Source organism: Dromiciops gliroides, chromosome 4 (genome assembly GCF_019393635.1).
Source record: "Dromiciops gliroides isolate mDroGli1 chromosome 4, mDroGli1.pri, whole genome shotgun sequence".
NCBI classification, from domain to species: Eukaryota; Metazoa; Chordata; class Mammalia; order Microbiotheria; family Microbiotheriidae; genus Dromiciops; species Dromiciops gliroides.
This window is the reverse complement of record NC_057864.1, coordinates 271,810,129-271,822,513: the sequence shown is the minus strand read 5'-3', so window position 1 is coordinate 271,822,513 and position 12,385 is coordinate 271,810,129. Positions and strand designations below refer to the sequence as shown.

Here is a 12,385-nt window from a genome sequence, read left to right as displayed (position 1 = left end):
CCCTTCCCCATGATATTTATTCTATTATCCATCTTCTTTCATCCTATCACTCTTCAAAAGGGATTTGCTTCTGGGGTGGCTAGGTGGGGCAGTGGATAAGGCACCAGCCCTGGATTCAGGAGTACCTAAGTTCAAGTCCGGCCTCAGACACTTGACACTTAATAGCTGTGTGACCCTGGGCAGGTCACTTGACCCCCATTGCCCCGCAAAAAAAAAAGGGGGGGGGGATTTGCTTCTGTCTGTCCCCTCCCCCACTCTGCCCTTCCTTCTTTTGCCCCACTCTCTTTGTCCCCTTCCCTTCCAGTTTTCCTGCAGGGTTAGAGAGATTACTCCACCCAATTGAGTGTGTACATTTTTCCCTCCTAGAGGTAATTCTAATGAGATTGAGGTCTTTGAGCCAATTCTGATGAGTGTTAGGCTCATTTACTGCCCAGATTAAACAGATTACTCCACCCAGTTGGGTGTGTCTGTTAGTCCCTCCTTGAGGCAGCTCTGATGATAAGGTCTTTGAGCCTTTTGAGTGTAAAATTCATTTACTGCCCTGCTCTTCTCCCATCTCTTCCCCAACTCCATAAGCCTTTTCCTGTTACTTTAATGTAGGATTTCACTTCTGCCCTTTCCCCTCCCTAAAGATGTCATCACCTAGCTAAGTGACACAGTGGACAAAGCCTCAGGACCTGAGTTCAAATGTGACCTCAAGACACTTGAAATTTACTAGCTGTGTGACCCTAGGCAAGTCACTTAACTCACATTGCCTCACCAAAAAAAAAAAAAAGAAAGAGCACCAGATTTGGCATCAGAGGTTCAAATCCTAGTTCTGCTATTATCTCATGGCTTTAAGCAAATCTCTGTACCTCATTTTCCTTTGGAATGAGGGGGTCTATATGGGTACTCCCAGGTCCCTTCCAGTTCTCCATATAGGACCCTATGATTTTTACCCAGAGCAGAGGACAATGGAACCATCGGCTTACTTGTTCTGGGCATTAGGCTCTTAATGCAACTGGAGGTCTCATCGGTCCACTGGTTTTGTTTTTGGCAGCTATGGCACACTTTATTGATTCACGTTGAGTTGATGGGTAACTCCCTTCTACATGAATGTCTATTGAGCCTGGTCACCTCGCTCCTGTAATTCTTCTGTGGAGCTGTGGAATGTGCTGGCCTCCGTGTCTTTGTTAGATGTTAACAGACATGCTGTGACTCTTTTGAGGGCTTAAAAAGAAGTTCTGGGTGTTCCAAAAGTCATGGTGTGGTTTTAAGCTAAAACTAAGCTAAGAAATTAGCTAAATAAAAGCTGAGAAATTCAGGGTGTCCCAAAAGTCATAAGTTTTAGCTTAAAACCACACTATGGGGGCAGCTAGGTGACAGAGTGGATAAAGCACCCGCCCTGGATTCAGGAGGACCTGAGTTCAAATATGACTTCAGACACTTGACACTCACTAGCTGTGCAACCCTGGGCAAGTCACTTAACCCCCATTGCCCCGCAAAAAAACAAAACAAAACCCCACACTATGACTTTTGGGACACTCTGTGTGTCCACAGCAGGACAGCTTCAAAGACACCCCAACAACCAGGCTTTCTCTCCTAGAGACAGCTGGGTGGTGCAGTGATTAGAGCATTGGACCTGGAGTCAGGAAGTTTTGTTGTTGGATCTTTTTCAGTCGTGTTTGACACTTCGTGACCCCATTTGGGGTTTTCTTGGCAAAGAGACTGGGGTAATTTGAATCTTTCTGATTCCAGTCCGGCACTCTATCCACTATACCACCTAGATTCCCACATTCAGGTAGACCTGAGTTCAAATCCAGCCTCAGACAGTTGCTGTGTTACCCTGGGCAAGTCACTTAAGCACTACCTACCTTAGTTTCCTTCTTTGTAAAATGGGGATGATCATTACACCCACCTCTCCAAGGTAATTGTGAGGATCAAATGAGTTACTGTTTGGAAAGCACTTTACTAACCTTAAAGCTCTATGTAAATGACAATTGTTTATTATGATTATTGTTATTATTATTATTCCTGTTAGATCATCCGGGTCCTCTGGTGGTACTACTTCTCCAAACTTATTGAATTTATGGACACCTTCTTCTTCATTTTACGAAAGAACAACCACCAGATCACCGTCCTGCATGTGTACCACCACGCCTCCATGCTGAATATCTGGTGGTTTGTCATGAACTGGGTGCCCTGTGGCCACTGTAAGTGTCATTCAGGCAGAATCTTGGGGCACTGAGGGAGGGGTGACTCTCTCTGCCTATTTCAAAAGGCAGGGAGGGACTCAAGAATTTGCACTTTGATGTCTTATCTGTCTAGTGCCAGTTCGGATAACCCAGGGAGAGAGGGTCTTTTTTCCCCTCGTAATAATTCTTCTGTGTTAATTTAGCAAATTAGCCTATTGGGCTAAATGGAAGAAGGCGACCCAGGGAGATTTTAAGAGACTGAGGGAACAATGACAGTGGGAGCTCACAAGAGGTCCTGTTTACTTAACCTAAGTCAACTAATTAGCTATGTACCTGCCTCTCCAGGTATCTTCTGACCTTCCTCCCAGATTTTTTTTCCCCTCTTTCTCCCTCTGGTTAAGCCCCTCAAACCTTCTTTAAGATGATTTGATGGGTTTTCTTTCCTTCCTAAACTGAGTTTGGGTCTTTCTTAAAGGAGTAGACCATGTAGCAGAATGGAAAGAGCACGAGATATGAAGTTTAAAGGACTTGGATTCAAATTCTGTTTCTGACAATTAATACTTTATACCATTAAATCCAAAATCACATGACCCTAAGTCCCTGGACCTTAGTTTTTCTATCTGTAAAATAGGGTAATTGGACTAGCTATTCTCCTAGGTCCCTTCCACACCTAAATCTTTATGTCATCTAACTTCCCTGGACTTCAGTTTCCCTATTTGTCAAATAAGAATGTTTAGACTTAGATGGCCTCTCCAATCGCTTCTTCCTTTAAATCTGTGAACCCCTGAGTAGGCCCAAGTTAGCTGTAGCCTATTGGGTGGAATAATGGATTTGGAGAGAAGGTAAGTTCAAATCCTACCCTAGGCACATAGTAAGCTGTGTAACCTTAAGCCAGTTTCCTTAAATGAGATACCATGTGTTAAGGGCTTTGCTAGCCTTAAAGCAATATAAAAATATATACACACACACATGCTGTTACCATCAGAATCCTCATCATATAGTTGTTTTTTAAATCCTACTCACATATATTGATCTAATCCATTTTATTTCCCATCAGCATATGTACAAGTTTCATTTCTGACAAAACTTTAAAATTGCAAATGAAATCTCTAAGATCTGTTTTAAGGGATCCTCCATGTGAGAGGGCTTTTCATTTTCACTATTCAAAATGTCACCTTTGAGTTTAGCCATTTCACTTACCCTGGAACAGCTATTCCTCTTGATAGGAATCTCATTATGCAAAAATGACTTCAATTAAAATTCCTGCTCCGAGGACCCTCCTGAATTTTGATGAATAACTTCTGGCCCATTCAGTCTGGCTGGTTTGGTTAGGCTTCATTTTTCATAGGACCTTAGCCTTAGAGCTGCAAGAGTCTTTAGAGGTCATCCCCAGGCCTACCCTCTTTTTTTACAAACAAGGAAACTAAAGCTCAAGAGATTAAATGATTTTTTTTCCCATAGAGACTGAGTACCAGGACTAGGATTGAACTTGGGCTCTCTGACTTCAAATTCATTGCTTTTTCCACTACACCATACAGTTTCTTTTCCACATAAGAGCTCCTTTTATTAACTCTAGTTACTAGAGTTCAGAGAGACACTGGTCTTTAAAAACAACCTGCTAGGGGCAGCTAGGTGGCGCAGTGGATAAAGCACCGGCCCTGGATTCAGAAGGACCTGAGTTCAAATATGGCCTCAGACACTTGACACTAGCTGTGTGACCTTGGGCAAGTCACTTAAACCCTCATTGCCCTGCAAAAAAAAAAAAAATTAATTAATTAAAAACAACCTGCTTATCTCCAGTAATTCTAGTTTGGCAAAGCTACTCCCTTGGAACTCCCTTGGGAAAATGGTTTACCCCATTTTTCAGTTAAAGACACCAAGATTCTGTGAAGTTACCAGGATTTGTCCATAGTCATACTCATAGCCATTCAGGATCTGAAGTGGAATTGGAACACAGGACTCCTGACTCCATGCCCAGAACTCTTTTTTCCTCCCTTTTAAAAATAGTATTTATTTTTTTCCCCCAGTTCTCAGAACTCTTTTGACTCTTTTTTTTTTGTTTTTTGCTGGGGCAATGAGGATTAAATGACTTGCCCAGGGTCACACAGCTAGTAGATGTCAAGTGTCTGAAGCAGGATTTGAACTCTGGTCCTCCTGAATCCAGGGCTGGTGATTTATCCACTGCACCACCTAACTGCCCCACTCTTTTGACTCTTAGCAGCATTGCTCTGAGGTTGTCTATCCAGTTTTCACATAATTTTAACTACTACTTTAAATTCCTAATAGCAATATTACCATCTTGCAGATTTTTCAAAGAAACTCTGTCTTACTGCATTTGATTCTTTCAAGAACCCTGTGAAGTGTAGGGTCTGGCATGTATGGCTCTTTCCATTTGACACATGAGGGAAAAACTGAAACATATAATGAGTTTGTGACTTGCCCAGAGTTGGCTTGGGGGGTAAGACTAGACCTCAGCTCGAGTTCCCTGGTGTCCAGAGGCCTTATACTTTTTCTACCAGTTCAATCACATGTGTAAAAGCCTAGTCCAGTTCCTGAGCTTTTTGGGGGGGAAAGGGGGAGGGGCAGTGAGGGTTAAGTGACTTGCCCAAGGTCACACAGCTTGTAAGTGTCCAGTGTCTGAGGCTGGATTTGAACTCAAGTCCTGAATCCAGGGCCAGTGCTTTATCCACTGCGCCACCTAGCTGCCCCCCCAGCTTCATTTTTTTAACACCTTGGGTGACCTATGGGCAAGTCACTGAACCTCTCTCTAAGCCTCAGTTTCCTCATCTTTAAAATGAAGAGGTCAGACTGGCTAATCTCTGAGGCATCTTAATAGACGATCCTGCATAGTAGCAATGAGCATCGACCAGTTCTCTTTTCTTGTGTGGGAAGTAGTTGGGCATGAAGGCCCTGGCTCACAGCTGTTCCCCATTTAAGGGCATGGAACCAGAGAAGTGGCCTTAGCCCCTATCAGGTAAGCCCTGGCTTTGTATCCTAACCTAGCTGCCACCTAAGGAGAAACTGAGTTCTGATTCATGATGTGTTTATGCTGTTTATTCCCTTTTCAATATTTGGCAAGGAACCGTTTTCTGGTTTGGTTTTGTTTTGTTTTTTTAAGTTTCCCAAGCTGTGTGAACTTTTTAACCTGTGATGGAGAAAACCATAGTGACACGTTCTTGCCTTTTCTCTCCCTCTCAATCTCTCCAGCTTACTTTGGTGCCACTCTTAACAGCTTCATTCATGTCCTCATGTATTCTTACTATGGTCTGTCTGCTATTCCATCCATGCGCCCATATTTGTGGTGGAAGAAGTACATCACTCAGGGACAGCTGGTGAGTGATTTTGGTCTCTTCTGAATGTGGCCATCAGGTGGAAGTTAGTTACCTTACCTCTGAAAGGCAGGCATGCTAGCCGTCTGATTGCTCTTTTCTGTGCAGTTGTGGGGGTGGGGGTGGGGTGGCTGTGGGTACAGGTGTGTTTCTTTAAACTGCCAAAATGCAAGTTGTGGAGACTACTTCAGTTTTCTCCTGTGTAAAATGAGGTAGTAGGACTCCCTGACCTCTATGCAGAGAATGAAGGAATGTCCAAATGTCAGAACATTTCTTGTGAGTCAGAATCTGTTCAGCCTAAAAGTAAGAGAGCTAAATGGCTCTTCACTCAGCAAATGTTTGGGGTTTGGTTTTTTTGGTGGGGGTGGACCTCATTATATGCAAGGGCGTGATGTCGGGCTTAGCAGCCTTTCATCAAAAGCGGATCTGCTGCCAAACTTGATAACATAGTAAAACCCTCCAAGCACAGGGTTGAGCTCAATTGTTGCTTCTTCCTTCCCTTCCCCAAAGAATGTCCCAGTAACCATCATCATCCTGGGCTTCTTAGATTCCCCATTAAATCGATGGTAACTATGCTGTTGCCATGACTTTTTGAGTAGATCACCCTCTTCGGGGATACATCCCTTCCACAGGGGTTGACTATGTGATACCTGTGGTAGTCAGACATCTGAGAGTCCGAGGGTTTATATAAGGAGCCTGGGAGAGGAAATCGCACATAGTCTGAAATCCTTTTCCCCATCTGGCTCCATCCTCTGTTCTCAGACTTATCTCTTATCGTGCATGACTCCTCAAGGACTCTCCATTCCAGCCAGATGTACCTATTGGTCCTTTCCCATACCTGACATTCCATCTGTTATCTCCTCGCCCTAGTCTACACTTTCCTGGGACTGGAGCTGACTCCTCCATTTAGCATCCCAGCCTCCTTCAGAATTCAACTTGAGGGCCACCTCTTCCCTAGGGCTTTCCTGATTCCTCTAGCTTTTAGGGTGGGGTGGGGAAGACTTCATGTTCATTTTGTATGTATTCTGTTTTAAATTCTATTCCTGACCTCAAGTAGCAAAGTATAGAAGAGGGGAAACTTGCACCATCGATAAACTATTCATAACATTTCCCAAGTGCCCTAGAGGCAAAACAAGATAAAAAAAAGATAGCATTGTACTTTAAATAAACTAAGCTAATACAAAGCTCTCCAAATAAATCTTTGTCATGGTTAAAAGATTTTTCTTAGAATTTTTATTCAAAGTAAATCTTCATCATAGGCTTCCTTCATTTCCCAATTCTTTTCTGTGTTATACATCACCTACTGTGTGTAGGTGTTGTCTGAAATACAAAGACAAAACAGGGCCATAGCCCCTTGTAAGTAAATACAAAATATATAAAGGGAGAGCACCTCTAACAAGATGAGGTGCTCCTCCCCCAGCCAGTAGTGCCTCTTCCCCTCCCAAATTAGTTTTGTCTGTATTTTAGATACACTTACATGTGCATGTCATCTTCTCTGATAGAATAAGTTTTTGTCTTTGTATTTTGGGTGCCTGGCACAGAGTAGGTTGGTCTTTTGTGAAAGCTTGTTTTTCAGTTGTTTGATCACCTGAAGAGAAAAGTAGACTCATTTGTGCAACATCACCCAGCAGAACAAAGATCCGAATGACTCGCTCTCCAGTTTACAGAATCCTAATGATTTATTGGAAGCCCTGTTTACTGAGAGTCCTATATTGTTGGGAGCAGGAAAGGCCTGCCCCTAATTTCCCTCTTTTTATTTTCAGGGCTATTCTTAGAGGATTCATTTGTACACTATTTTTTAAAATAGTCTTCAGCAAAAACAACCTCTTCTCAGACCTCAAAACAGTGAATTGCACTCCTACACTGTTATTCATTTGACAGAATATAAACTCTGTGGCAGTAGTACACTGTCTCCAACATTTTAACTTTTTCTGAGAGCTGCTTCATGAGGTTTGCCTTTGTCTTATATATCAGAAGTGATACATAGATTTAGCTTAATTTCCCTCCCCATAAAGTTTTCAAACCAGACAGTGCCTTTTCCCAAAAAGAAATATTACAAGCATGAGAAATGAGGATTCTCTTATCTTTTTTTCACATTTCCTGCCGCATCACATCATCCCAATATTCTAGATCACATCCATACCCTTCCCCCTTCCCTTAAAAAAAAACCAAACCCAAACCTACAAATAAATATGTACTCATTAATTCAGTAAGCCTCATAAGGTTGTTGTGAGAATCAAATGAGATTATGTATTTGTGTGTGTGTGTGTGTGTGTGTGTGTGTGTGTGTGTCTGGAAACTTCCACATAAACGTTAGTTTATTACTTCCACTACTACTGCTATTATTCCTACTGTTACTTGTAGATGCTGAGGATACATAGATTCAAAATGAAATATGGCCCCTGTCCTTAAAGAGCTTCCATATTCTCCCAGGTTACAAAGCCTTAGAGGATTTGCTCCATGTGTCAGTGCATTTCTTATATACTATCTTAGAAAGGCTCTTCATTGAGTTATCTGTAGTGGCAGTTCTGCTCACGGTATGTTTTACATCATGTTATGATGAAGAGTCATACTGCTAACTCTTTCTACGCTCCTTTTTTTTTTCCCTTTTCCCAACAGCTCCAGTTTGTGTTGACAATCATTCAGACTAGCTGTGGTGTTGTGTGGCCTTGTGCCTTCCCTCTGGGCTGGTTATACTTCCAAATTGGCTACATGATTTCATTGATTACCCTCTTCACAAATTTCTACATTCAGGTAAAAGTCACTTTTTTAAAAAAAACAACAATTTGTATTTGGTGTCATTTGGGCCTGGTTTGATAGCATAGCCAGGATGGTTTTAAAGACTCATTTCTTCAATGCCATTTGAATCTAGAGGTTTTACAGGAAGCCTGTCTTAGAATCCATATCAGAAACTTTAAAACAGCAACAACAACTTCATGAAGGTTATGTATTTCCACCCAAGTTTTTTGTGTGTTTTTTTTGGGGGTTTTTTGCGGGGCAGTGGAGGTTAAGTGACTTGCCCAGGGTCACACAACTAGTAAGTGTCAAGTTTCTGAGGCTGGATTTCAACTCAGGTACTCCTGAATCCAGGGCCAGTGCTTCGTCCACTGCACCACCTAGCTGCCCCCATTCCACCCAAGTTTTATGACCCAGAATCCTCAATGCTCCCACTCCAAGGCTCACCAATGGAAGATTTTCATATGTTGTCAGTGATTAATAGGAAATGATCCATGGCTCTAACCATTGGTTTGTGTGCTCTAATGAAGTCTCTCTGTGCTCTCATTTAAAGGAGATAATAGAAGATGATGAGGCTTGGTATAGTGGCTAGAGATCCAGCCTCAGAGTTGGAAATACCTCATTTTGAGCCCTGCCTCTGACACACACCAGCTATGGAATGCTAGACAAGTCACTCAGTGTTCTGAGCTGCTCCCTAAGACCTTTTTGGTTTTTGGGGGTTTTTTGCTGGGCAGTGAGGGTTAAGTGACTTGCCCAGGGTCACACAGCTAGTAAGTGTCAAGTATCTGAGGCCGGATTTGAACTCAGGTCCTCCTGAATTCAGGGCCAGTGTTTTATCCACTGTGCCACCTAGCTGCCCCCTCCCTAAGACTTTTAAGTTGCAGAGGAGGACAGATCCACCCTCTTAAAGAGAGTTTTCTCATTATGCATATCCTATACTAAATCTCCATTACTGCAAGATTCCTTTGACATAGGTTCCACAGATATTTTTGCATCACACCTGTGATTTCATTGTTACAGTAAAGAAAGTTGTATGGGCAGCTAGGTGGCACCATGGATAGAGTACCAGGTCTGAAGTCTGGAAGACTCATCTTTCTGAGTTCAAATCCAGCCTCAGATACTTACTGACTGTGTCACCCTGGGCAAGTCACTTAACCCTATTTGCCTCAGTTCTTCATCTATAAAATGAGTCAGAGAAGGAAATGGCAAGCCACTCCAGTGGGGCCAAGAAAACCCCAAACGGAATCATGAAGAGTTGGACACCATTGAAACAACCACCACCTGCTTTGTAACTCAAAATCTTAGCTACTTACTGCACTAAGAAATTATATTATCATCAATATTTTACAGAAAGGGAGACTGAGGTTCCCAGGATAGGTGACTTGCCCACAATCACTCATCTTATAAGTGTTAGAGATATAGTTTGAAACTCAAATCTTCCATAATCCAAAACCCCATAGTCTCTCTATAACAACCATCCTGCCTCCCAATGTGTTCATTTCCTCTTTCATCCCAATACTTGTAGGAGGGCATGATGAGAGATCTTTGTTGGCTGATTTACTTAAAGGTCAGGGTATATCATTAAGATATGTATTAAGTCTTGATGGATGGATGAGCAAATGAAAGTAGAAGAAAGAATCTCAAATTTGATTATTGACCTCAAAGGTAATTTCACTACTTTAAAAAGAAAAGAATTCTCCTCACCCCCACCCCGTAGCCCCCAGAATGGATTTTTATATCAACATCTCTACCATCAGGTTGTTTATGTGGAAAGTCGCCTTATCCACCATCCTAATCCCCCATGAGGTCATTTTGACCACCGTATTAAAATCCCATTTACCCTTGTCCTCCTCAGACTTACAACAAGAAGTCATCTGCCCGAAGGAAAGACTATCAGAACGGGTCCATGGCTGCAGTTAACGGGCACACAAACAGTTTTTCTTCTCTGGAAAACAATGTGAAACCAAGAAAACAAAGGAAGGATTGAAGACCAAACCTTTAGAAACCCCAGACAACAAAATCATCTGATTGTAAGCACAATGTGAGTTGTGCACTGATACTCCTAACAGCTACTGTAACTATTCCTGCCTGCAATAGTGTGATTTATGTAGGACTTAACCAGTGCAAACTAGAAAAATTGTATAAAGATTATTAAAGTAGGCATAAGACTTTTTAACAATTCTGGGCTCTTACTGACCCTGCTCTAGACTGTGGAAGGGAGTATTATTATAGTAAATGACACTGCTGTTGCCTTATTAGTCAATATGATAGGTGCTGAATTGTGATTCACAATTTCCAAACACTGTAATCCAGTCTCATTTTTTTTTTTACTGTAGATCATGCATGTGATTGTAAATGTAAATTTATATGTTGTTTTAGTAGAGATAAACACACATGCCTTAAAAGTTTAACAGAAAAAAAACAAAACAAAACAAAAAGCAGGGCCCAAAGCTTTTTAGTTTGAAATTAAGGTTATGTTTTAAGGGGTTTGTTTGTTTGGTTTTTTAATTTGATTTTCTTAATATGTTCCATTTAGAAAGATCAAAGACCACAATTCATGAGCTGACTTGTGCACGTTTCAGTGAAATCAGCAATGGCACCTCCGGTTTTATAATATTGGCTTTCTTGAAGCAGGCCTAGATTCTGATGGAGCAATCAGTTTAACTTTTTAACAGATCGTATTTTTTTATTTTGCGTGCCGCTATTAATGTAAAAAAATGTACGCTAGAGCAACCATGACAGGAGGTATATACATATACTTGTGTGTGTATATACATATATATAGCTTGTCTTTAAGGTTTAAAGAAGAGTGTATGGTGGACCGATGTTTTTAATTTCTCGACTCCAAATTGCTAAGTGGCTTTTATACAGGGGAACAATACTGGTTTTGTTTCACACATTATGGGTAGTATATACACCTTTCCAAAAACACAACTGAGTACTTTTGACATAACAGTCCTACAGATGATCTATGATTGGTTGGCAGGGGTCATATTTAGATTGGTTTCTGTACTGCTGTCTGTTCAGATGCAAAGTTTTTTAAATGTGCCTAGATTACTGAAAAGGAAAGAGAGAACACTTTCCCAAATTTGGGGTTGGTTTTTTAAAAGGTAAAATTTAAACAGATAGCTGCAGTAGAAGAGAGAACTGGGAAATTTGGAGATGATTGTTTCGTGTAAGTCTTATATATCACCTGTAATTTTTCCGCTTGGTATCTAAAGATTTGTTTAGAACTGCTTATTTAAAAAAATGATATACTGCTTACCGTAAAATCTTGTCTTACACTCTTGAGTGAGTGGCCAAAACAGACAAGAGCTACTGTATATGTCCTTTAAAGTGTTGGAACTTAGCCTATAAATAAATACTTTATTCACTGAGCAGCAATTACATTTAACCACTCATGCAGTATGTCTTAGAGAATCATTGATCTAAATGTATAGACTGTTGGTTTGATATTTATGTAAATATCAGTTTACCATGCTTTAATTTTGCACATCCATATCTTAGGAGAACTAATGAGTTCTCTTATTAGTCTTGTGGGTTTTCTTTACTTGTTTTGAAGAAGTCATGGCATCTGTTTACAATTACCTTATCAAAACTAGAGAGAGTATGTGTGTATGTGTATGTCTTCATTCCTAGGTACCAGTTTGCAAAAGTCTTTACATATTTCAGTACAGAAGCTATAATACTCAATAGTGCTAAGTGTGCTAGAAATAAATCCTTAGCTCATCTGGATATACCCACATTGTTAAACAATGTCAAAACGTTAATCATTAAAACATTTTTGATTATCTGTGCTTGGGCTCTTTGGTGTTTGTGTGCTCTCAAGTTGGTGGAGGGGGGGTCCCATATCTTTACAAACAAGCTGGACTAGTCAGTGAGTACGGGGACCACAAGAGGTGCTGGCACCCCATGAATGCAGAGGACACTTGCAGAGTGGGAGGCGGGGCAAGAATTATAGGAGAGCTGGGAGTGCTACATGGCGGTGGGGGGGGGGCAGGGAGTAGAGAGGACAGAACTAATGATCTCCAGTTTTGCTTGCGTGATCTTTGGACTGGGAAGGTTAAAGTGGTTAACAGGGTGTTAAAATCCAAGATAAGTGAAGCAGCAATAGGTGTGAATTGGGGGAAGGGGAGGAAGTAGGCT

At 41.3% G+C, this 12,385-nt stretch overlaps 1 protein-coding gene across 1 annotated transcript in view; it reads left to right on the top strand.

Annotated features, from left to right (window-relative positions):
- The window catches only part of ELOVL5 (ELOVL fatty acid elongase 5), a 91,449-nt gene extending 79,413 nt beyond the window's left edge, over positions 1-12,036 (top strand). Inside the window, exons 5-8 of the mRNA XM_044005391.1 lie at positions 2,021-2,192; positions 5,382-5,506; positions 8,123-8,257; positions 10,095-12,036. Coding sequence (XP_043861326.1) covers positions 2,021-2,192; positions 5,382-5,506; positions 8,123-8,257; positions 10,095-10,226 — 564 coding nt within the window. The 3' untranslated portion in view covers positions 10,227-12,036. The remainder of the gene's footprint in view (positions 1-2,020; positions 2,193-5,381; positions 5,507-8,122; positions 8,258-10,094) is intronic.
- The last annotated feature ends 349 nt before the right edge of the window (positions 12,037-12,385 follow it).